This window comes from Canis aureus, chromosome 16 (assembly GCF_053574225.1).
Source record: "Canis aureus isolate CA01 chromosome 16, VMU_Caureus_v.1.0, whole genome shotgun sequence".
In the NCBI taxonomy this organism is placed as follows: Eukaryota; Metazoa; Chordata; class Mammalia; order Carnivora; family Canidae; genus Canis; species Canis aureus.
In genome coordinates this window covers 42,556,143-42,580,748 of record NC_135626.1, presented here as the reverse complement: position 1 = coordinate 42,580,748, position 24,606 = coordinate 42,556,143, and the positions used below count along the sequence as shown (strand labels likewise).

Here is a 24,606-nt window from a genome sequence, read left to right as displayed (position 1 = left end):
CTCGCAGCATGCTGCGTGGGTGACATTGCCCATGGCTTTACAGCCTCATCGGTCGACTCGTAGGCAGGGAGACACTTTTCTCCCAAGGGCTCCGGTGACAGCAGGTGCCCATGCCTCCTGCACCATTGCAAGGGCTGCCAGGGCACACTTCAGGAGTTGTCACCAGGGATGGTCTTTAGGGCGCAAGATCTTAGGGCTCTTGTAGGACACACCATAGCAGAAGCTGAGGCGCGGCGCTGACGATGCTTGCTCCTGCTTTCAGCACCAGAAGGCCTGAAGCCCCCCCACAGATGCTGGAGCCAGGAGTATGGAGGGTTTTGGGGTTCAGGGTGGGAGGGCCTCAGGGACCTGTGTACGGGTGGGATGCAGATCTCACTTCCTGTGTCTGTGGCTTCTCAAGAAACAAGAATGAATTTCCAGCTTCAAAGGCCAGAAGTTGACGCTGGAGCCGCGGCTGACAGCCCTTGCCTGCGGAGTGCTTTTGGCAAGAACAGGCTTCCTGGGCACCGAGCCTCAGGGCCAGGGCTGTCCCTGGTCTTCCACTGCCCTTCTGAGAAGGGTGATCAAAGTCTCACTTTATCCACAGCGAGTTCCTGGGTTCAGGGCAGGGCGCATCTAGCTCTCTCACTCTAGATTAAGTTAAAATTCCCTAAGGATCCCTGGCTGGTGCAGCGGTTTGGCGCCTGCCTTTGGCCCAGGGCGCGATCCTGGAGACCCGGGATCGAATCCCACGTCGGGCTCCCGGTGCATGGAGCCTGCTTCTCCCTCTGCCTGTGTCTCTCTGTGTGTGTGTGTGTGTGTGTGTGTGTGTGTGTGTGTGTGTGTGTGACTATCATAAATAAATAAAAATTAAAAAAAAAAGTTCCCTAATCTTGCCAAGATCATCCTAGCTCCTCCCTTGCCTCCTGGGAAGGCACACGCAGATTCCCTCTGAGTTTTAATGAGGTCTTGTCTTCTGCAGCCAAACCTGGTCTCTCCTGCCCTCATCTATGTCCTCTCTTCTGGCCTTTCCTCCTTTCAGAGTTTCCTGGGTTGAGATGATGCAATTCAGTAGTTCTTGTCTATACCTGTGCCATCCGGGATGGTAGCTGCTGGCCACATGTGGCTCTTGAGCACTTGAAATGGGGCTAGTCCAAACTGACATATACCTGAAGTCCCAAATACAGTCCTGACTTCAGACTTAGTACAAAGACAAATAAAAAAACAACAACAATGTAACATTTCAATTATCATTTTATGTTGATTACATATTGAATTGAGAATATTTTGGATATATTTGATTTGGGTTTTTTTTTGTTTTTTTTAAAAGATTTTTAATTTATTTATTCATAGATACACAGAGAGAGAATGAGAGGCAGAGACACAGGCAGAGGGAGAAGCAGGCTCCATGCAGGGAACCCGACGTGGGACTCCATCCTGGGTCTCCAGGATCACGCCCTGGGCTGCAGGCAGCGCTAAACCGCTGCGCCATCGGGGCTGCCCTGGATATATTTGATTTGATAAGTTGTATTAATATTAACTTTAGGGATCCCTGGGTGGCTCAGCAGTTTAGTACTCCCTTCAGCCCAGGGTCAAGTCCCACATCAGGCTCCCTGCGTGGAGCCTGCTTCTCCCTCTGCCTGTGTCTCTGCCTCTCTCTCTCTGTCTCTCATGAATAAATAAATAAAATCTTTAAAAAAATTTTTTAAATGTTAACTTTACCTGTTTCTTTCTTTTTAGTGAAGTTACTAGAAAATTTAAAGACACCTACGTCGCTTTCCTTTGTGGGTGATGTACATTATTCTATTGCACAACACCAGTCTAGACACTAGGATGGACCATAATGAATTTTTTTTTAAGATTTTATTTATTTTTTCATGACAGAGAGAGAGAGAGAGAGAGAGAGAGAGAGAGAGAGAGAGGCAGAGACACAGGCAGAGGGAGAGGGAGAGATGCAGGCTTGGATCGAAGCCGGGGTCTCCAGGATCACACCCTGGGCCAAAGGTGGCGCCAAACCGCTGGGCCACCGGAGCTGCCCCATAATGAATTTATAATCATTCTTTCAACTCAACAAACACACTGAGCACATGCAAGGTGCAGATGGGGCTTAGTGATCCCAGCTGTCCATCGTGGTCACCCTCACCTCAGGAGGGCACTGAGGAAGCCCACACATAGAACTGGGAATTAAAATCTGGACCCAGGGCAGGCCCGGTTTAGCGCCGCCTTCAGTCCAGGGCGTGATCCTGGAGACCCAGGATGGAGCCCCACATTAGGTTCCCTGAGGGGAGCCTGCTTCTCCCTCTGCCTGTGTCTCTGCCTCTCTCTCTCTCTCTCTGTCTCTGTCTCTCATGAATAAATAAAAAAACCTTTAAAATAAAATAAAATCTGGACCCACAATCCATCCAGAAATTCTGAACAGGTGAGTGCTGAGTTAGAGAGAGTGACCCAGATTCAGCCTGGGGTGGTGATCCTATCAAAGGATCTGGGAGCAGAATATATCAAAAATATATACCTGGGAATTCTCACAACTGTGACCTTCACAGCAAATTTTGAATTTCTGGTCCCACTGCACGCTCTTTAGGAACAACCCTGCCAGAACTGCCTGTGATGTGTCCTGAAGCCAAAGCAAATACTTTTCCTGATGATCTGTTTGGACCAGATCTGGTGTTCCATTCCAGCCCACAGAGCCTTCCACCTGGGCAGATGGGAGGTGTGCTGGCATCAGAGGGCAGCCCAGGGGCAGAGGCTGAAGCCACCTGCCTGGCGTTCCCAATGCCACCTGGTGCCCACTCTGCTCCGCTGCCCCCTGCTCTCTGGGCACGTAGGGTGCCTGGGTAACTCCAGGGGCTCCAGGGTTTGGTCTGAGGCAGAGAAGCAGGTGTCAAGAGTGACTGAGCAGACTTTCATGAGTCCCTGGTGACAAGCCTCACCCATGCCCTCTGGCAGCAGCCAGGTTGGTCACCACCTGAAGGGTCAGCTGTGTGACCCATCAGAGTCTGAAGATCAGGACAGACTGAGGAGCGAGAAGGAAGAGCGGAGGAGAGGCAGCAGGAGTGGAGAAAGTGAAGAAGGCTTCCCATCCAGAGCAGACAGGGCAAGCCTAGAAGAGCAAGGACTGGCAGGTTTGAGAAGGATCCTGGGCTGCCAGGTGGGGAGACAGGAGGTAGATGTTCCCAATATCCCGGGAGACTCAGATGTCAGAACAGGGCAGGGACCAGGAACCTAGGCTGGCGCAGCCCTGAGTCCTACTCTCCCTGCATGAGAGCCGCGGTGGTCCTGGGAGCCCCTCCCCTTCGGGAATCTGGAGCTTCCAGCTGCTCCTTCTCTCCGGGCCCTTGACCGCTGCTATTTCTTGCTCGCATTATCTGTACTCCAAATCACCTTGCTTTCGTTCTCTGCCCCAGCTCTCATCTTATCTGCCCCCGCCCCGAACAAGGGAACAAGTGGGGCTTCCAGAGGCAAGTACCTCCGGCCCCAAAGCCTCTGAAGGGGAAGATGGGAAGAATGAGAGGGGCTCTGAGCCTTGGCGGAGCTCAGCCCCTTCCTGCCCCAGGCATGGTGGGAGCGAGCAGAAGTGAGAAACAGCAGATTCTTTGCAGGCCAAAGAGCAGGTGCCCTGGGACCAGATTAGTGGTTTTATCCAGCTTTCTGGAATCTCTTGGGAGACCAGGAGAGGCTTCTCTAGCTATAACCATAAAAGGGAAGTTGGGGCTCCTGCCTTTGAGTAAGATGCTTCCTATTCACCTCCCCTTCTGCTTTGCCAAAGCCAGAGGGAGGCAGTTATCTTTGCTGGGAGAGCCGAGGAAGCGGAAAGGCTGGCCCTCCACCCATCAGCGCCTATTTCCTGGCCGGGAATGGAAAGCTACACTCCTTCGTCCCAGTCTCTCAGCGCCCAGTCCTGGGTGCTCACTTCCCACCTCCAGTGCCCCAGTCATCATGCTCCCTCCAGGGCCAAGGAGGACAAGGAAGGGCCCAAGTCACAGTGCGGTCATTTATAGAAAGGAGAGACACAGGTTGGTGTGAGCTCCACGGAAGCCCCAGGACATGATCTTTAATTGATGCTCCTGTCCCTGCCTCCCCACCCCGAGCCCCAGATGACGTATTTACAAGATGCTGTATGGAGCCATTTCCAGGCCGGGGCCAATGCAGCCTCCACTCCTCCCTGGGTGTTGCCAGGGTGGGCCGGGAGGATGCAGACAGCTGGGAGCCAGGTGGACTGGTCACAGGAAGTCTTGAGTCCTCCACACCCCACGCCCAACCCCACGTGTGCGCACACACAGGCCTGTCTGCATGTGCAGAGGTATTCACACTTGTGCAGAGATGTGGATCCAAATGCTTGTGCCAGATGCATTACCAGCTGTGTGTACGCATGTGCCACCAGAGAATGCCTTACGGTACCTCGGCAGCAGTGCCAAACCCAGCCCTTTCCCTCCTGCCCCTGCTCCAGTTCGTGGGGCTGGCGGAGCAGGACTGGCCAGGGGGTGTCCCACTCACCCCCTTCTCTTGGGCAGTGCCAGCTGGAGCTCAGTATTGAGGATCCCACTGTAGCCGCATCCGGCTTCCCAAAGGGGTGTCAAAGGGTCTCAGTCCCCAGTTTGCCCTGAGGGGTGGTGCAGATAAACAGGGAGCCATTTCCTCCTCAAAGATGCCCCAGAAACAGAGGGACTGAACAGGCAGCTCAAAGGCCCTGGGGTGTCCAGAAATCCCTGCTGAGTCTGGGTGGGGTATTTCTGGGGTGAGGGGCTCTGCTCATTTGTGGCTTTCATCCATAAGGTAGCTTAACCCCCATCTTGCCCTTGCTGGCTGGTTTGTAGTAGTTGAACCAAGGTTCCGCCGTCCCATGGGTCCCATGGGTCACGAGGGAAGGCCACAGGCAGGAATGAGGAATCCCGCCCGCCTCAGCCTGTCCGTCAGGCTCAGCTGCAGTGGGGATCAGAGGACGTAATGGGGAGAACAACTGTAAACTTACTACTCAGCCCTGGAATGAGGGTAAGGAGTCGAATTGGTTTGACAGGGCCTTGAGGACTTTCCTAGAAGCTGAGGATCATATGAGACCTGCCTTTTTTTTTTTTTTTTTTTTTTTTTTTTTTACCTCCTCTTGTACATCACAGGCAAAACCCCTAACCCTCCAGTCACTGGGCCCTCCCTGGCCTTTCCTGCTTGGGAGAGTCCTCCCTGGGAAGATGGCCCAGCCTGGGACCTCTAGGCCATGCTAGGGGGGCAGCTAAACCCTGAGTCAGCCCCAGAATCACCCTTCTTGAAAGGGGGGAGCTGTCATTTTATTTCAGGGACTGGATTTTCTCCCAAATACATACATCCTGGCAGGGACAGCAGGATGGTCATTTTGAAATTGAAGACAATCTGGGACATGTGGTCCTCGTACCCATAACCTCGGCCTTGGGCACAGAACAGGCAGCTTTGGTTTGAATCAGCACTCATTCTTCCCTCCAAGCTCAGCAGGGCTGGCCGAGGGGCACACAAGTGTGCCCTGCCCCTGCCTGGCTTGGGGAGGGCTCCGTCCAATGAGAGGATTCCAGGTGTATCTTCCCAGGGGAGGGCCCCGGGGGGAGGGCCATGCCTCGGTTCCTCTGATCCCTCCCACAAATGTCAAAATATCCCCACAAATTCCCTCGCCCCAGCACCCCCAAAGTTACATTCATCAGTTAAGATTCAGTAAAAAAAAAAAAAAAAAAAAGGTAGATGTCAGTCCCCTCCCCCTAAGTCCCAGAGAGCTAAAACCCTGGTCCCAGCTGCCTGATTTTGAGGAGGGGCCGTCCCAGGCCATGGCCACTGGGGGGGGGGTCCCCCAAGCGCCTCCCCCCCCCCCCCCCCCCGAGCTGTGGCAGTCTGTGATGATGGAAGCTACATTCACACAGGGAGAGTTGGTGTGAGAGGCCAAAGCCGCATGAGGTGGGGTGGGGGACCATGAGGGAAATGCCCCAGGCCTGGTCCACCCTGGCGGTGGGAAGGCCAGGGCCACAGCCCCACCCCCACCCCCCTCCCGTGGGGCCAGGAGCTGAAAGGCTTGGGCCCGGAAGACATTTGCACGGTGCCTCCCTCCGTGGCTGGGCGGGGGCAGCCTCGTGGTGCAGGGCGGAGAGACGGTGGGCGCCAGGCTCGGAGGGAGGGGGTGGCACTTAGGCCCCTCCGGACCTGGAACGGAGAGGGGGCGTCAGGGGAGGACGTGAGGCAGGGCCCAGAGGGAGAGCCCCTGAGCCGGGCCCTGGGAGGTCAGTGCTGGGCCCTAGAGGCGGCAAGTCATAGGCTGGCCAGGGAGGGGATCTGGTGGGAAGTTCAGACAGCGGTGACATGGAAGACAAAACAGATGGGACGCAGAGGTAGGCTCCCCTCCCGGGAGCAGGGGGCTGCGGGGACACAGTTCCAAGGCCCCACCTGGCCAGGATGGTCTGGCCGCAGGAAGGGTGGGAGTACAGGGACCAAGGCCTGGGACGGCGGGTGGGCAGGAGGAAGGGGCGAGGGCTGAGGACTTTCTTCCCGGAGTGGGGCTCTCCCACCCCTGTAGTGACAGCAGTGACAGCAGGGGTGGAGGAATCAGCCCCCAGCTCCCCATCAACAGAATGTGAGGTGACGAATGAGATGGAGGAGACAGGGACAGCGGGAGGGATGACGTGGCCGGCGTCACACTGCCCCCTGCTGGGTCGGGTCGTACCTTCCGCGGCGGATGTTTCTTCAGGAGCAAGGAGAGAAAGGAAAAGGAGCCATTTGTGACCTTGCCCTTCTCTCAGGGAGGGCCTTCCTGGCTCCCATGAGACCCCTTCCCCAAGAGATGGGCCAGCGTCCCCAGGACCTGGTCACTAATGAGCGGCCTAGGGAGGACCTAGGCCCTACCTGGGTTTGAGTCCTGACTCTGCAACTAACTCCCCAAGTGACCCTGGGACTCAGGTCCCTCCTCTGCACCATGGAGGAATTAGACCAGCTCAAGGGCCCCAGCCCCAGGTGCCCACAGAACACCGAGGGATGGGGGGGTCTAGGGGTGCCCACAGAACACCTGGGGCCTAGGGACAGAGGACACAGCCAGTTTCAGGCAGCTCCTGTTCCTGCTTGGCTCCGCCCCACCGCAGTGCCAGGATGCACAGAGGCCCACTCTCCTTTTGCAAGAAAAGCTGGGAACCAGGACTGTTAACTGGTTATCTTTTGGGTTTTTTTGGTTTGTTTTTGTTTTTTAATCTCTTGGAAATGTGAGCAAAACGAGACCCTGCGGCTGGCCCACACTGTGACGTGTAAGCTCTGGCTTAGCTAACTTCTCAGGGAAGTATGGGGTTCTGATGCGCCCCCAGAACACTGGGGAATGGTGGGGGGTCACGTGTATGTATGTCTCTTACTTAAATCCCCAGCCTGTGCCGCCCAGGACGATGGCTGCGACCAGGACAGCCCCCGCGATGGAGCCGATGATGATGTTGGTGCCGCTGGGACCTGGGGAGAAGGACGGGGCTCAGTTGGCAAGGACAGGTATGCAGAAGGGGAGAGACAGACCCCGACTCTGGCCAGCTCCAGCCTCACCCTTATATCTCTCTGTCTCCCCCGTGGGTGGAGACGTGGGCAGGGGGTTGTGAATGCTGCAGTCTTTGCCCGTCCAGTCTGGCTGACAGATGCACTTCCCTTCATTGCTGCAGACCTAGAGAGGTGAGGGGGCAGCCAGGAAAGGTGAGTGGGGGTCCTGCCCCTCTCAGGAGCCCCTTCCACCATCCCTGGCCTCCCGGCACCCACCCCGTGGTGGGAGCAGATCCGGCGCTCCCCGCTGCCTGGGCAGGTGCTGAAGTTGAAGGCAGAGGCTGGCAGGCACCGATGGTCCAGGCACAACATGTTGGGCCCGCAGGCAGTGCCATCCTCCACGTAACTCAGGTCGGAGCCATCGGCCAGCTGTACATGGCCACCCCTGGGGAACAGGCAGAGCCAGCCTCGACCCTTGCCCTCCCACCCCCATCACGGCTGCGACCTGCCCTTCCCCAGACACGGTCCCGCCCCAGACCTGCAGTCCAGCTCCTTGCCCTGGTGGTAGAAGGTAACACTGCTGATGTCTCCCCCTAGGTCCCCCAGCCGAGGAGCTCCGGAGATGTTGACGCAGAGGAGGAAGCCACAGAGCACATCCCTGTTGGGGCAGGGTGGAGACAGTGAGCTCCAAGTCTGACCTCCAACTCAACTGCTGTTACTACTACTGAACTCAAATCTGCCCTCTTCCCCACCACTTGATTTTTCACATATTCTCCACTGGGACTCATAGGCTCATCCTAGGACCTGCTGTCCCAAATCTGAACCGCCTCCCCTCCCCCCGGCCCCGCAAGCCAGGGAGGCCAATCAGGAACCTTGGTAACTCACTGTTTATTGCACTGGACCCAGCCTGACCCCTTGCGCCCACAGTTCCCACGCTCCGTCCCCTCCACGTTCAGCTTCTCATAGCAGAAGCGATCAGCAGCGGCTGTAAAGAGATGATGCCAGGCGTCACCCACCCACCCCAGAACCAGCCCTAGGACCTCAGCCCTCTGCCTCCAACACTCTGGCCTGACCGCCAGTCCAACTGGGTCTCTGAGATCCTGGAGACCCACACACTTGGTAGAAGGTATATTTAGCCAGAACATCCCCCTCCCCAGCCTCTTGACTCTGGGTCCTCCAGAGTCTCCTCTCCCATTCCAAGCCAAAGACTCACCATGGCCCCAAAGGGCTTGGCACTGCCGGTCCCGGGTTTTGCAGCGACCTCCGTAGCAGCGGCCCTAAGGAACAAACAGGAGACAAGGGACTGAGACCTAAGTAGTCTGAATGGATAGAAGACAAAAGACTGTATTGAGCCAGAGGGCCCAAGGGAGAGGGGCCCCCACCCAGGGGGAGGGGCCCCCACCCATCATACCTGTTCGTGATCACAGTAGTAACCATCCAGCTTGTGCAGGTTAGGGGGGCACTGTGGACAGAGGGGCTGGACTGAGCACAGGAGCCCCCAAGACTGGGAGTTGACGAATGAAGGGGTGCCAAACGCCCCCCTCCTGGGGCTCAGTACAGGGCTCTTCCAAGGCAAGGACAAGAGACCTGGCTACGAATTCAGACCACGCAGATTGGCAAGTCCCATAGGCTCTCCTGTCTCCCTGTTTCCTGTAACTACATCACAGGGCTAGGAGAACTTACAGGAACTACATACCTGGCATGTAGTAAGGACTTAAGAGATGTTAACTATACTATTATACACTCTGATCCCGAGCACACACCAATACCGTGCCAGGCCCTCGGAACCCCAGCCACCCTATACTGACTTAATGACGGAAGGAGCAAAACCAGGACGCATGAAGAACCCGTTTCTCAGGCGAGGGAAGTAGGCTGTCCGGCCGGGGCCACGCCAGCAGGGGAGCGGAGGGGTGCAGAGAACCGAGGCCCCGGCGGGGCCCAACCCAGAAGCATAGGGGTTGCCTCGCCCGGGGACCCTCAAGGCGGCTGGGCTGGACCGACCTGGCTCGAGTCCCCCGTGCAGGTCTCCGCGATGTCACACTCGTTCACGGCCTCTCGACAGGACACGCCCCGCGGCTCGTACTGGGAAAGGGATGCATTTTTCGGCGGAGGCCACAGCAGCGGACTCCGCGCCCGCCTTCCCCGAGGCCCCGCCCCGCCCCGCCCCCGGCCCCTCCCAGCCCGGTCACCCCGCCCCCGGGCCGGCTCACGGTTCCGCCCCCCGCCGCCCCTGGGCAGGTACCCCGCCCCGCTCTTCAACGGGCCCACGGACGCGCACGCCCCGCCCTTCCCCATCCCCATTGGCGCTTTCTTCGCGTCAAGTCCCGCCCCTGCACTTGCCCCGCCTCCAGAGGCTCCTCCTCCCCAAGTCCCGCCCTTTACCCCGAGGTCCCCAGCCCCGGGCCTCCTCCCGCCTCCTCCCTCCCGCCCCGGCGGTAGGTGCCCCTCACCTTGCAGCGGCGACAGCAGAGCCCGTCGCTGCACATGGCGTCGTGAGTCAGGGTGCACTTCTTGCAGCAGTTCCCACCCGCACGGCTGCACTCCTGAGGGACGCGGGGACACGGCGGGCCGGGTGGGCGAGCCCTGACCTGCCCCACCCAGACCTTCCCGGGCGCGCGCCCCTGCCCCGCACCTGGCGCGCGCACCAGCCTCTCACCTGCACCGACCCACAGTCGCACTCTTCCCCCGCCTCCACGAAGCCGTTCCCGCACTCTGGCGGGTCCAGGAGCTGCACGGGGAAGGGGCGTCGAGAGTCTGGCCGGGGCCCTGCCCAAGCCTCGCTCCCACACGTCCCCGCCTGGGGCTGGTACCTTGAGGGGCTTGTTGAAGAGGCAGCTCCCGCCGCCCTCCTGCAGAAACTGGTTGTACTCGTCGATGCTGCAGCGCGAGAACTTGCGGGGCAGGTAGAACCTGGGGAGGGTAAGGGCACGAAGCCGCTGAGTCCCCCCGCGCCCCCCCCCAGCCCACTCTCGCTCCTTCTCAAGATTGGGGATGGGGTGCACAGGGAGACGCGGTCACATCTCGAGGAGGCTGAGGACTTAGGTGCTGGGAGACGGCACGATCCTCCTCCTGCCTGCCCATCAAGCGGGGACGGGCAGGGGGCGTGGCTCGCGTCCCCTTCCCCAAACCTCAGGACTCCGAGCGTGGCTTGTGGCCGAGGAGGGAGGGTGCCTCCAAATGAGGCTTTGGCGGCTCCTAGTGGCGACAGCGCACACTACAGTCTGGCAGTTTTTGCGTCGGGCTAGAGAATGTGGGTCTCCCTGGGCAGTGTCCGTGGAACACTGGGCTTTTTGAAATCCTAAGTGGGTCCAGTAGCCGGGCCTCTTGAGGCCACTGGATCCAGACTCCACCCAGCACTCCCTGTAGTTCTCCCTCGCCCAAGACCCTCCCCCAGTTGGTCCCCAAGAACTCACCCGGTGTCTTCCATGATGCAGCCCAGCCAGTTGTCCGGACATTTGCAGTCCCCTGAGAGGTGAGCCAGGTGGATATAAGGGAGGGTGGAGGTCTGACCCCCTCCCATGGACACCCTTTCCATTTCTAGGGCTGCTGGGAGTGGATCTGGGCTGGTTGTGGGGCCACGTGGGGGGTTTTCTTTGATACCTGCTGAGCTCCGGTGTTTATTCCACATCATGCCCAGGTTTTGCCCCAGCGTCTGGGCCAGGGTCACTGCCATGGCGCCCATGTTATCATACTGGGGGTGAGGAAGATGGGGGACAAAGATGTCTACATCCCTCCAAAGGCACAGGGCTCATGCCCTTCACAGCAAGCACCCCCTCTTCCTTTAACCCCCACCACAGCCATGCCCCACACCGCTCACCTCATTTACGCCACCACCCCTGGACAGGGAGCAGATGCCCCCCACATAGGCAGCCCCGCTACTGCTGCTCTGGAAGGTCCTGCCCCTGGAAGGGAGGGGGGTGTCAGGAGATCCCAACTGCCTTGCCTGTGGTGGCTTCCGGAGGCTGTGAGGGGGAGATTGGGGAGCCTCCCACACTATAGCCCTTCCTTGGGGAGGGGAGCCAGATTTTTCCCTTCTATCAGAGCTCTGAGTCCCTGAGGAAGGGATGCTGGGATAGTTTGAAAGGAGAAGAGGGGACAAGAAGGGAGATGATAGGCAGTAGAAGATCACTAGGGACCAGAAAAAGGGGCGTCAGCCTAAGATACAGGGAAAGATGCCCAGCCTGCTGCGAGTGTCTGGGTGGTAGGGCAAGAAGAGCCCAGTCCCCAGACTCTACAAGAGCACCTGGCACAGAGCAGGTGTTCAGCAACCCTGTGCATCGCAGCAACCAGCAGAGGCTGGCAGGATGTGTGGGGTGGCGGACTCACGAGAAGAGATGGGTGGCATCACTGGGCTCAGGCAGGCCCTCCCGCCGATAGACCATGAGCCGGGCTAGGGTCTCCAGGAGGTCATCCTGCACCTGGATCTTGTCCCCATCTGCCCATGTTTCCATGGCAACCAACACGATGCGTGTATTGAGCTGCTCCTTGTACATCTGAGCCCAGAGGGAAGAACATGAGGGTGGGGCTGGAGGGCAGGAGAGGGCGGGGGCACAGGGCTGGCTGGAGGAGGGCCTCAGCCTGTCTCTCCAGAAAGTGGGAATCAGAGGCTGAGGGGGCCCTCCAGAGCTCACCCCAAGCATGTGTGCAACGGAGTAGGGGCGGAGGAGGAGAGGGAAGGGAAGGGAGATGGCTCACCACATCTGCCAGGTTCACAACCGACTTGGCAAAGTTGCTGGTGAGGACCACCGACTGGCGCATCTGCTCAAACTGGGAGGAAAGAGAGTGGGCGGAGGGCCAGCCTCCAGGTCTGCTTTGGCAAGGGCCCCCTCCTGGCGTTGCCCCCAGGCTGGGAACTTACCAGCTGGTGGTCGTTGACCACGATCAGCTCCACATACTTGGTCTCACTGTGCACGGTAGGGTGGCCCCGGCGGACCTGGGCGGTGGGTGGGCACTTGGAATCGGTCCCCTCCATGTCTGGCATTGGGGCCAAGCCATGGGCAGACTCGGGGGTGCTGAGCTCCAGTCGGGGATGAGGCTGATCCCCCACTGGTGGGGGTCCCCTCCCTCCCCAGCCTTGGTACGAGGGCAGGCAGCCTCAGTTTGTCCATAATTCGGGCGGGTGTTGATATAGGCAATAGGAAATGAGGTGGGGGCTTCCTCTCAGGCACGGTACCCTGGCCCCCAGCCACACCAGTCTGAGCCCTCCTTTGCCCCCATCGTGGATGGGGTGTCCTTCTGCTCTGGACCACAGCCTGAGGTCTCTGCAGCCCGAGGTCTGTGCGGGCCCCCGTACCTGCCTTTTCCTTCTCAGCCTCGGCCGGTTCACGGGAGCAGTATGAGCAGGGGCAGCAAATAGGCAGCCTGGGGGGAGGGGGCAGGTGAGGGGGGCACAGCCGGCCCCCTCCCCAGCCCCACTTTCCCTCCCTTACCTGGTTCCCTGCATCCGAGGGGGGCTGGGAGGAGAGGGGTCCGGTAAATGAGGTGGGGGAGGGGTCCCTGAAATGAGGGGGAATCAGTTCTTGGGGGGCTGACCAGGTCTGCTTGGAGCCCAGATGAGGGACAGCTCCAGCCCTCCTCCCCACCCCACCCCACGGTGACCCAGAACTGGCCAGAGCTCCCATGTCGGATCTGATCTCCCAGATGCTCAGATTCCGGGGTCAAGACCTGGGGGTGCCCTGAGAGACAGGGGCAAAGGACACTGGAGCCCAATGGGAGGTTACTTGGGGGCTAGAGGGGACATTGGAGCTGAGGGCACACGGGGAGGGAACTAGAGCTCGGGTGATTGAGGAGGGCAGGAAGGCTGAGGTTACGAAGGGAGGAGGCAGCCACAAGCCACGAGGATGGGCAGCGTAGCAGGGCTGTCAGAGGAGCCTGTGGGGGGCTCACCTGGGGAGGCTCCTGCGGCCTGGCCATCTCACGGGGCTCCACGATGTAGGTGAAGTTGCCATCGGAGAAAACCCCACTGCAGAAAGAGAGGCACAGCTCTCCACCATGTATTCCCCCACGCCGGCCAGGGCCAAAGGCTCTCCCCCCAACCGCTCCCCCCTACTCACTGCAGCCCCTGGCAGGTAGAGAGGGCAGCAAAGGAGTGGGGGTTCCCCCGGAGCTTCCCCTGGTAGTAGCAGTGGTCCCCGGCCCCCTGGAGGAGCAGCAGAACATCAGCGAACATACCCCCTGCCCTGGCCTGAAGGCACCAGGAGGGGTGAGGGCCACTGCAGCTGCTCAGGGCACAGGTGGCCCTGGTCCCTGGCTACACCTGGGGATCTGGAGCCTGGTTCTACTCTGGGCAAGTGCCTGGTCCTCTCCAGGCCTCCTTCACCTCATCTGTAAGATGAGGAAGTTGGGCTACACCAGTGGTTCTTGACCATTTGGTGGGGCTGGTACATGGTTCACAGGTTCCTTGGAGAAGGACTGGCACTCGTGTGCCAGGCACTGTTCTAAGAACTTACCATAGATGAGCTTACTTAATCAGATGAAAGCTGTGGACTCACCCCCAGCACACACACACCTGCACACACAGTGTGTTCACAGACACCACTGCCTCCATGGACCACCTCTGGACATGGTCTGTGGCTGAGGAAGTATGAGCAGCACGTGTCCTCTTGGCCGGGGCTCTCGGGTCAGAGGGGACAAGCACCCCCCTCCCTGCTCCTGCAGAATTACTTGTGCTCCAGTTACTGAACTGGCTGGTTGTTGGGGGGGGGAGGCTATTTATAGACATTCATTCATCTTTGCTTAGGCCCCTGGGCCTCTGGGGCTGGGACCCTCGTGTCCCAGGCAGCCAGGAATTCCCAGGGCCTTGGTGCTGAGTAAGAACATTTCCCCAAGTGCTGCCTCCTAGAAAAGTCTGGGCATGGAGCAGGGAGGGTCCTTGAAAGCCTCCGTGTCAGGCAGAGAGACCAGCAGAGTCAGACCTTGGGCACTGGGTGAAGGGAGCCCAGGCTCCATGTTGTTCAATACGTCGCTCCAATTCTGACTCTGACCCTTAGAGCCTCCATGGTGGGCAGAGATCCCAAGGGGCAGAGCCCAGCCAAATATAGAGAACACCTTGGACCCCATCTCCACTGACCCACTGTCCCTTCATTCCACTTCCCTGTCCCCTTTCAAAGGCACTCACGCTGCTGTGCTGGGTTGTCCCCTCCCGGCTAAAATGGCGCTCCACATATTGCGAGGAGAGGAGGTGACTGAGACAGACAGAGGGGGCAGGAGGAAGGACGGGGTCACTGCTGGGGCTGTGGGTCCCACTTGGGTCCCACCCCAATTCACATCCAGGTCCCATGAGCCGGGCCTGCCCCCATCTCCCCCCGCCCGCCCCCACCTCGCCCACCTGCCTGCTGCCCTTCCTTCCAGGCCCAAGGCCGTACTCACTGGTTCAGCTCCAGATCCAGAGTAAAGTTTGAGTTGAAGGCTGGGATGACGAAACTCACTTGGGCCAGGTGGACAGGCTGGCGGTGGGGGGAGGACAGAAGTGAGTCAACGTGGGGACCCCGGAACAAGGAGTAGTGCTGGGGAAAGGATGGCCTGGCCCGGGAGCTGGGGGGTACCACTGATTTGGGGGCAAGAGTTCATCTTTCTCTGGGACCCTGTTCCTTCCCTGGGGGCAGGCAGGAATACACAGCCCTGGGCACAGCCCACCCTCTCTGGTGTAGGCACCTCCTGGGGCTGGTCTCCCTGAGCCGCAGGGACGGAAGGCATCTCAGCCTACCCGCTGCTTCATGCCAGGCCCTCCCTGCTGTTGGCAGGACCACTCCTGGCCTCAGGGGGTGTAAAGCGAGCCCCCCCAGGAAGTACCATGGGAAGGGGGCAAACGGGAGATGGGGTGCAGTGTGACCCCCGGGGCCTGGTAAAGCAGGCCCCTTCCTTCCTGCATCTGGGTCCGGTCTGGATTTATGGAGGAGGCCTCGCGCTCCGCAGGCAGGGTAGCAGGGTTAGAATGGGAAGCCGGGGTGATGGGCAGAGGCCATCCTGTCGGGAGGAAAGAACTTGGCTCCTCTACCCCCAAGTCCATTGCCCTCCGCCTTGCCCAAAGCAGCTCATCTTTAATATTTCAATCCCGTGGTTAATTTTTAAACACGGAAGTTTTCCTGATAAATTTTTCAGAGGGGCCTTCGCAGTGGGGCTGGGAGGCTCCAGGTTGTCATGGCAACGTACCCGGCCTGAGCAAGATGGCTGCCCTACCCAGCGTCTGTGGGGAGCGGGGACTCCAGGCCTGGAGCTGCGGTGCCTGGAGGAACAGGGACCTGGACAGAACAAAGGGCTGGAGGGTCTGCGCTAAGGGGATGAGCGGGCCTTCGGGGCTCTCCCGAGCCCACTCCAAGCTCAGGCCTCACCGAACACCAGCAGCGCGGCGAGGGCCTGAGAGGGACTAGAGCCTTCCTCACATCCCTATCCGTTTAAGAAGACTGAAACCCAGACACCACCCCCACCCCCAGCGAGGGGCCCACCACTCGGCCATGCAGGTGTGGGGCTTTTGTTTGCCACCTTTCTTCCAGGCTGCAGGATGGAAGGGAACCCCAAGGTCACAAAATCTCATAGCCTGGTGCTAGCTGGCTTCCTTACCAACCACCTAGATTTCTCATTTTTACTGAGTGCTTATTATGTGCCGGGCACTGTTCTAAATACAAGTATTATCATCTTTACTCTTCACAACTAGCCAGTGGGATAGATGCCACTGCTTTCCTCATCTGACGGATGAGGAGACCCAAGGCCAGAGAGGCTGACACACTAGCCCAAAGTCACACAGCTAAGTGGTGGGGCTGGGATTCAAGTCCACAGAATCAGCTTCCAAGGCTTCCTCACCTGGAAGGTGAAGTAAGATAGAAAAGGCCCAGTGTCTTCAAGAGGCCCTAGGAGAGGGGGTGAGGTGGGGTGAAGGGCCAGCGCCCGGGAAGGCAGCCGCTGAGCCCCAAGGACACTGACTCGCCAGTCCCAGGCTCACTGAGCTCCAAGCTCCACCCTAAGCCCCTAGAGTGTCGATGAGACTTGAAATAGAAAGTCAAGGCTGAGGAGTCTCTGCTTTCCTCTTCCTGCCCCGGACCCTCTCTGCTTGCTTCCCTGCCCCGGGCCTGGACCACCTGTACCCTTCCCACCCCACGCCCTGGCTTGGACTATGCCCACCCTCCTGCTCCTCTCCTAGGCTCAATCTCTCTGCCTTCCCTACCCACCCCTGCCTGGACTACCTCTGCCTTCCCCTGCCCTCGAGTCTGTATGTGCTTGTTCTTTCTGCACCCCCACTGATAAGCCCCTATCTCTGCCCTGACCGGCCCCCCAGAGGGGCAGCCTGTCCAGACCCCTTGCCCTGTGTAGCTTCAGGGATGATGAAGCAGCCTCTCTGAGCCTCAGATATTTTCCACTGAAAATGGTACGATGAGCCCAGATGCAAGGCTGTGAAGCTGGCTTTGTGTGGCTGGGGTTCGTCCTAGGCCAGGAGAATTCTGGCAGCGTGGGCCCTGGTGCTAGCAGACTCTCCACCACTCAGGAAGCCAGCAGGCTCACCTCCCCATCTCTGTGCAGACCAAGCTGACCCCACTCTGCGGAAAGCCCAGACTGTTGGAAGAGCAGATGCTAGGTTCTTTTCGTGCCCCCCATCTCCTGCAGCCTCATTCTGTCCACCTGGTAGGGCCTCACCTGGGCTGGGCTGCCCCTCCCCCAGCAGGACACAGGGCTCAGGCCAGATAAGGGCAAGGGGAGCTGCTGGGATGGGGGCGCGGGGGTGCTGGGGCCAATGGGAAGCAGGCCCTGGGAGTGCTGGGGAAGCCAGCAAGGTGCTGGAGGAAGAGGAGGGAAATTGGAGAGCTGGGCAGGGGCTACCTGGGACAACCCTGTCTGCAGGAAGAGAAAGACCAAGCAAACCCCCTTCCTAAGACAGCCCCCTGGGCCAAGCTTCAGGCACCAGTTCTGTCAAAGCCAAACCTCTCCTTGCTACGTCTGCCTTCTGCCCCCCTGACCTGCCCTCAACCTCCCCCATTATCCCTCAGTTCCTCCCCTGGGAGCCCCTGTCCCCTGCCATCCGCCTGCCCTCCTCTGTGCCCAGCTCAGCGCTGCTGATGACCGGCCGGCCAGGCCTCGACCCCGTGCCCTGCTCTTGCCTCCTGCTCCGTGGCCATCCGGCTCTCACGTGCCCTGGCTCATTTGATCTCAACGCCCCCGGATCGTCTGGTGCTCATTTTACAAATGGCAGGCCAAGGCTCAGGGAGAGACACTTGGAGGTGGCTGGCCCAGGGCCATGTTGGGGAGGTGCAGGGTCAGATCTCACCCTGAGGCTGGAGTTCAAGTCTGCCGTGGCGGCTGTGGCCACCTGGCTTCAGTGGCTGTGCCCTCCCCGAGGCCCCTCGTCACCAGCCCGGCCACCCCCTAGGCATTGGCTGATGACCTGTGTCAGGCTCAACCAGATTTGGGGTGCAGGAAGGAGGCAAAAATCCCATTGACATTCCAGAATCGCAAATACAGACAGACGCTAGGTCTCTACCCTAGACCCACAGAATTCCAGTCTTGGGAAGGGGGAGTCTGAGGATCTTGAGGGTTTTCAGATGCTCCAAAAAATTTGAGTGTTTAAGCAGTGCCCCTCAAACTGTCACCCCAAATCCCTGCTCCTGAACCTCCATCTCCACCCTGGCTTTTTTCCTCCTCACCGTTGCCTGCAAAGCCTGCACCCCTCAACCCACAGAGGGCTGTAGCCCCCTCTACTTTTGGGTCTGTGAGCACACAGTTCTGGACGTCTCTGATCACTGATTCAACTTTTCACATGGTGACCTCTAGTCCCCTGAATACATGACACGCCTGTCTTTTCCCCTGCCCAGGAGCTCAACACTCATGTTGAATGGAAAGGCAGCAGAAGCCCGAGCCTGTTTTCCCATCGGTAAAATGGGGTATCGTGAAGATTAGATGGAAACCCTTTTTAACGTGTAACTATCGCAAGGATAAGTAACCACATTACTAATAATTGAAGAATGAAGTGTAAATGTTCCAGCTGAACAGGGCTTTGAGGAAACTCAATGAACCACATGGGCTGGGTGATGGCAGAAGACAGGGAGCCAGAGACGCAGGGCCCCACCTCGAGATATCCCCTCCCCACCGCCGCTGTCCCCCACAACGTGCTGAGGCTCAACCAATCGGCTGGACAGTGGGAATCCCAGACGGAGCAGTTGAACACATTTCTGATCATAGGATTTGACCTACGTTTTTGAGGACAGAATCATTTCCTTAGAGGGTCATTAGTCCCTCAGGGGACAGACTCTGGGCAACTGGATCCCTCTAGGCAGCCAGGAGTGGGAAATCAGGCAAGGCCAAGCTCGCAGGCCAGTGTCTGGCTGGGGAGGACTCAAGACTCTTGCACCACCTGGAGCCTGACAGGTAACCCCCAAATGCCCTGGCTTCTGTCTCAGACACCAGCCCTCTCATGCTGGTGCCAGCTGCCCGCATTCCCCCCACCCCCGCCCCGACACTCAGGAGCGAGGGCAGGCCTCACAGATGTTGAACATCTGTTCTCGCCAGATCCCAGGGAGGACACCTGATCAACACCATCACCTCTGGTCCCCCAAGCAGACTGGCAAAAGAGAGACGACTCCTAGCCCCATTTTATGGATGAGGAAGGTGGGATTCAGAAGGCAGCAGAACCAGGAGCCACCAAGGCTGCCCCCCTCTCCATCCCAAAACCTTTCAGACCCAAGCCTAGCCTCCTGTGTGAACCATCTCTCTGCCCAACCTCACTGCGGGGCTCAGTTCGTGGCCTTGGCCTTCCCAGAGCAAGTGGGGCCCAGTGTGAGTCCCGGGGCAGCCTCTAGCCACCAGTCCCCTCCCAGGAACCACTTCCTGCCTCCAATCCCAGGACAGAGCTGCGACCTTGGCTGCACAGACCAGCACGGCCGTGGCCCTAGTGCAGTATTAGGGCTCCAGGCACAAGGCCCTGTGGCTTCCTGCTGGTGACCGCCCTCCAGTAAGGGCTGGGGACTGAGCCTTGCCGGATCGGCCCCCGCCTACAGCAAGAAAACACAAACACTGAAACACACACCCTCAGCGAGGGCTTCGGGGATAGTAGCATTTCCAGTAAATCCTGGTCTGGAAAACTTTCATAGGAGCTCAGCCCGTGACTGGGGTCCCCCCGCCCCTAGCTGGCTCTGATAAACCTGTCTCCTAGGCCTGGAGCCTGGAACCTCTCCACTCCCATTGTTTGCTTCCCCTCATCCTGCACTTTTCTTGGTTCTGAAGGAGTCTGAGTCCCCCCCGGGGGCAGGCATGTCCACACAGCAGCTCTGTGCGGACTAGAGAGAGGGTCCCGGGGCAGCCCCAGTGGCCCAGCAGTTTAGCGCCGCCTTCAGCCCGGGGTGTGGTCCTGGAGACCCGGGATCGAGTCCCATGTCGGGCTCCCTGCATGGAGCCTGCTTCTCCCTCTGCCTGTGTCTCTGCCTCTCTCTCTCTTTCTTTGTGTTTCTCATGAATAAATAAATAAAATCTTAAAGAAAAAAAGAAAGAAGGAAAGAAAGAAGAAAAGAAAGAAGGAAAACCAGCCCAACTGTACATGGTGGCCCTGCTGGTTCTTCTGTCTCAACCTTCCGCTTCAAGCTCCCTGTGACCATGGGCTTCTGCACTTCCAGAAGCTCCCCCACCTCTGTGGGCCTCAGGACTTCCAAACTGGACAGAGGTGAGGAGTTGAGAGCAGTGGCAGAGAGGGCAGAGGGTTCCCCTGTGGCCCTCCTCACTCACTATAAGCCTGAGTGAGAGGCAGGCAGGTTCAGAGTATCCATCTGGGGTGTCGGTCTTGACTCTGCTATGTAAGTGCTGTGTGACCTGGGCTTGTTATCTCACCTCTCTGTGCCTGTCTCCCCACCTGTAAAATGGGAATAACCGCAGCCCCATCTCTAGAGCTGTGATGAGCATTACATAAACCAATACGTGTAAAGGCATAACACTGCCCCAGTAAGGGCCCAGTAAACTCATTTCTCTAGCTTCTAATTCCTTCCTGGCCACCTTCTGTCTCGCCCGCCGCCCCTCCCATAAAAGCCAGGATTCCTCAGCACACAAAACCCTTTCTTATCACCACCACCTCCTGGAGGTGGATGAGGCCAAAATTAATATTAGCATCATTCTGATTTTAGGGATCAGAAAGCTTGGCCTCAGACAGGTGATGTGACCAATCCCAGGCCAAAGCCGGCGAGCAGCCAAGGTCCCACCACCCAGTCCTGCCAGCCAGTGTCCCCCAGCCTCGCCACATGACCCAGAGCAAATAAAGATCTTGCTGCTGACCCAACACCTGGCTCAGCCTGAGGTCCCAAACCAATGCAGTAATTCTGGACTGAGCCCAGCAGCACCAGGGTGTGGCACTTCCCATTGGGACACAGGCTCCGTCATCAGCCCTGGATGGTCCAAAACCAGAAGTGCTTCAGGGAGAAAGGCCAGGTGGGAGGCAGGGGGTTGCAATATCTCCTTCCAGTCAGGGGGAGTATCTTGGACATGTCTTTTTGACTCCCTTGACCTTCTTCCACCTTGCGGGGTGGGGGTGCCCCGGTGCCAAAACTGAAAGTCCCTGGAGGCAGAATGGTGCAGTGGGAAGCACCTGGCCTTGGAGGGGATTATTCCACTGCTGATGGATTTTGAGCAAGTTACTTAACCTCTCTGAGCCTCAGCTTGCTCATCTGTAAGATGGGCAGGCAAAAGTTCCCTGCTTTATAGAGTTGTGAGAAACCAGTCTCAGGAGAGCCTGAGGTACAGGTAAGGCAGGACTATGAGTATGTCCCCTGGGGAGGCTGCAGGGAGGTCCCTGGGAAGGCTCCATGCTAGAGAGACCCCCACTGAAGGTGACCACTGCCCCTCGGATCCATGAACCCTTCACTCCTGCCCTTACCCCTCAGACACCCCGTTGGGCATATTCAGACTTGGTCACTCACACACACATCACACATGCACACATGCCACCCACTCACCCCACAGAATGACACTCTAAGAGATGCCCCTATTGCCTGCATACCCAACTCATCACTATCCTGGGCACCTGCCCACCCCCCATCCCGCACACAGTTCCAGGCACCATCATAGTCCAGACGACTCCCCCCGCTTTCTCCCTCCAGGAAGGACTGGGCTGAAGGAGTACTCCATTCTTCATCTCTACTCGGTCCCCATGCCTTCGTCCCTCCCCGCCCTCTGACCCCACCATGGTATCACCCAATCCTCCATCTGGACTGCCTCTGAGGCACCTGCCAGGGGTCCCAGCATTTGAGCTGAGCGGTTAACTCCTAGCCAACACAGGCTTGGGGTGCACAGTTCTCGGGGGTGGGGTGACCCTAAGGAAGAAAGTGGACCAAGGACCAAACCCAGCCAGGACACCTCATCCCTGGCCTTGGACCATCCTTACGGCCCGTCTACCATCTCCCAAGGAACCTGGACAGACACCAAAGGCAGCCTCAGACCCCTTCCCTCTTACCCTTGTTCCACCCCCACCCCCACCCAAGCCTGCCTGCCCAGGACCATTAACCACCCCCTCCTTCCCCCGCCCTGCCTGGAGTGATGGTCCATCTATTATGCATGCTGCCTTCCTGCTCCATTCCATTTCCCGAGTATCTATCGCCCCCTGCACCCCCCCCACAAACCCCTCCACCCCCCCTAAGGGCTTTTAACCAAGTACATTAGGCAGGGCCAGATGCCAGTCTGACAGATGTCTGTAATGCTAGCCTCCGTTTCCCTCCTTCCTCCCTCTGCCCGGCCCAATTTACCTCCCACCACCCCCAGCTGCCAGAACTTCCCAGACCTGGGCTGTACCCCTCCTCTGAGTCTCTCCTCTACACCTCCCGTTTCTTTCTGCCAGGCCCTCGCCATCCCGCCCTCCGCCGCCCCCGTTGACCTGGCTAACTTTCAGCTTCCAGCTCCTGGAGAGCCGAGGCGTGCTGAATGAATATTCCATCTGGGTAATTATTATTCACATGATATTAATTAATTATTAATTGCAATTAATCTCCTTCATTCCTAACCTTCCTCTGGGAGGCAGAAGGAGCCTGGTAGCTGAAAGGGACAGGGCGGGGGTGTGAAGCTGGCCTTTGTGGGTGAGCTTGGGGTCTCCAACCTCCTTCTGAGGCTCCACCCTTAGTGAGGACAGGAAGAATGACAAGCCTATCAGTGCACAGAGGGAAACTGAGGCAGAAGCAAGCGCTGAGCTGTTCCAAGAAAGCTCGCTGAGGGGGGCTGTGATGAGAAACCGTTGCCTGGGCTCTTGGCTGCTTCTCTCTGCCCTCTACTGCCCTCCCCAAGCCGCATCTGAAGTAGAACCACTTGCTTTGGCAGGAGGGAAGTGGGGGCTGGTGGAAGGCTGACCCAAGGCTGGACTGAATCTTAGGCATTCCAGGGTCCACGGAGGGCAGGGGATCCCCATGATGATTGGAGGGGTGCCTAGAGTGAGGCAAGCGCTCCCCACTAGTGGGCTTCGGCACCCGGCCGGCCGGTAGGCAGCCCATTGTACAGAAGGAGAAGCTGCAGACGCCAGCTTGGGGGGCGCACACAAACCCTGGCTGCCTGGGGGGGGCCTTCCTTGGGCTCCAGGCCTGCTCCAGCCCCCTGGCCTCCCCACACAGCCTCACTCACCGGGCCCCCTGGTGGCTCCTGGCGGACTCTGGTGTCCAACTGCTGCTTTCGGACCTCTCCCCCGGTGCTCTCCCCCACCAGACGGCTGGGCTCTGTGACCTCAGGGGCTCCCGGACGCCCCAAATGGGGTGAGACCCGCCAGCGCAGAGCCCCGAAGGGACCGCGGGTCCCAAGACCTGGGGAGACAAGGCCAGAGCTGCAGGCAGATGCCCGCCGAGGGGCAAGAGACTTGGGACAGGGGTGAGCGCACCTCATCCCCCGCTGTGGCGTGGCCCTTGCAGCCCTGGGGTGGGAGCATCGGCTCCCCTGCAGAGGGAAGAGCCTGATGGGGAGGGGGCCAGCAGCTTCCGTCCCGCCCGCCCGTCACGACTGCCCCCCCCACCCGCAGAGACCTGCAGAGCCGGCGGGCCGGCGGCAGGGGGCTGGCCGCGGTGGGGCGGGCGCGCTGGGGACAGGTGGGTGCCCGCGCCCTCCGTCCCCCGCCCCCCCCGCTCGGGCCGGCCGTCACCCCGAGCACTGCAGGAGAAGGTGGCCGCAGCAGAGCGCCGCAAAGCCCGGGCGGGGCAGGGAGGGCGGCGGGCCGGGGCCGGGCGGGCCGGGGCCGGGGCCGGGGCCGGGGCCGGGGGCGGGGGCGCGGGGTCACTCACCGGGCGGGGGCAGCGGCAGCAGCAGCAGCAGCGCCGCGAACGCCCAGCGCCGCAGCCGCCTCATGGCTCGCTCATAGTCCTCCGGCTCGGGGGCTGCGGCTGCGAGCGGCGCGGCGCGGGCGGGAGGCGGCGCGGGCGGGAGGCGCGGCTGCGGGAGCCGCGGGCGGGGGCGGGGGCGGGGGCGGGGGCGCGGGCCGGGCGGGGGGCGCGGCGGGGCGGGGGGCGGGGGGCGGGCGCCCGGCTCAGCGCGCTGCGGCCGCGGCCATCCCGGCGGGGCGGCGGGCCGGGTTAAGAGCCGAGCGGCGAGCACGTGAGCCCAGGGCCCGCCCCCGCCCCCCGCGGGCCCCCCCAGCCGGGCAGGGCCCGGGCCGCCGCGCCGGGAGGACAAAAGAGGCGCCGCCCGGAGACCAGCCTGCCCGCGGCTCGGTGGCCCCCTCGGCAGGTGCGGGCGGGGCGCGGCCGCGCGCCCCTCGGGGGTGGAGCTCGAGGGCCCGGGGCTCGGTAGGGGAGGGAGGCAGGGAGGCGGGGACCCCGCGCTCTGACCCGGTGACGGCCCGTCTGGGGACCCGCGCGGTCGAGGTGCGGGGGCGTGGCTGCCCGCCCGGGAGGGGTGTCGGGCCCGCCACAAGGGCCCGGGCTCGACTGCAGCTTGCCGGAGCTGGGAAGGTGGGAGGACAGGCCACGGGACCGAGGGGAGCTCTCACCGCCCCGCAGCGGAGCCCGGACCTGCGGGTCCTCCCACGCCCCGGGGCCAGGCCCCCTTCCATCCTGGCCGCTGGGTTTCCAGGCCGAAGATGCCCCTGCCTCCGGGAGGGCTTCCGGGGTTGCTGTCACCAGAGCCACCGGCAAGGGCTCTTGGCCTATTGCCTCGGCTCCTGAATCCCTCACACAGGGCAGGCGCCCCAGTTCTAGCCCCTAAATATATAAATTAGCCAGCTCTTTTACATGCTGTTAGCATACC

The 24,606-nt window shown here is 59.8% G+C and overlaps 1 protein-coding gene across 7 annotated transcripts; it reads right to left on the bottom strand.

Moving 5' to 3' along the window:
* Nucleotides 1–3,993: 3,993 nt before the first annotated feature.
* ADAM11 (ADAM metallopeptidase domain 11) lies at nt 3,994–23,796 on the bottom strand. 7 transcript variants are annotated; one of them, XM_077853537.1, is made up of 27 exons: nt 23,646–23,795; nt 22,999–23,174; nt 14,800–14,876; nt 14,549–14,615; nt 13,485–13,570; nt 13,318–13,393; nt 12,861–12,927; nt 12,725–12,792; nt 12,290–12,364; nt 12,127–12,198; nt 11,758–11,924; nt 11,249–11,333; nt 11,032–11,122; nt 10,845–10,896; nt 10,242–10,341; nt 10,088–10,159; nt 9,882–9,974; nt 9,433–9,513; nt 8,843–8,893; nt 8,645–8,708; nt 8,317–8,416; nt 7,970–8,089; nt 7,708–7,876; nt 7,501–7,615; nt 7,323–7,413; nt 6,650–6,667; nt 3,994–6,132 (listed from the first exon to the last, which is right to left on the bottom strand). In XM_077853537.1, the coding sequence occupies exons 1-27, from the start codon at nt 23,707–23,709 to the stop codon at nt 6,117–6,119; spliced, it is 2,313 nt and encodes a 770-aa protein (XP_077709663.1). In that variant the 5' UTR covers nt 23,710–23,795; the 3' UTR covers nt 3,994–6,116. The 7 variants fall into 7 exon arrangements, with proteins under 7 accessions (XP_077709663.1, XP_077709662.1, XP_077709665.1 ...); XM_077853536.1 differs by having other exon boundaries at nt 3,994–6,667; XM_077853539.1 differs by lacking the exon at nt 23,646–23,795 and adding an exon at nt 13,923–14,004 and having other exon boundaries at nt 3,994–6,667.
* Between the last annotated feature and the right edge of the window lie 810 nt (nt 23,797–24,606).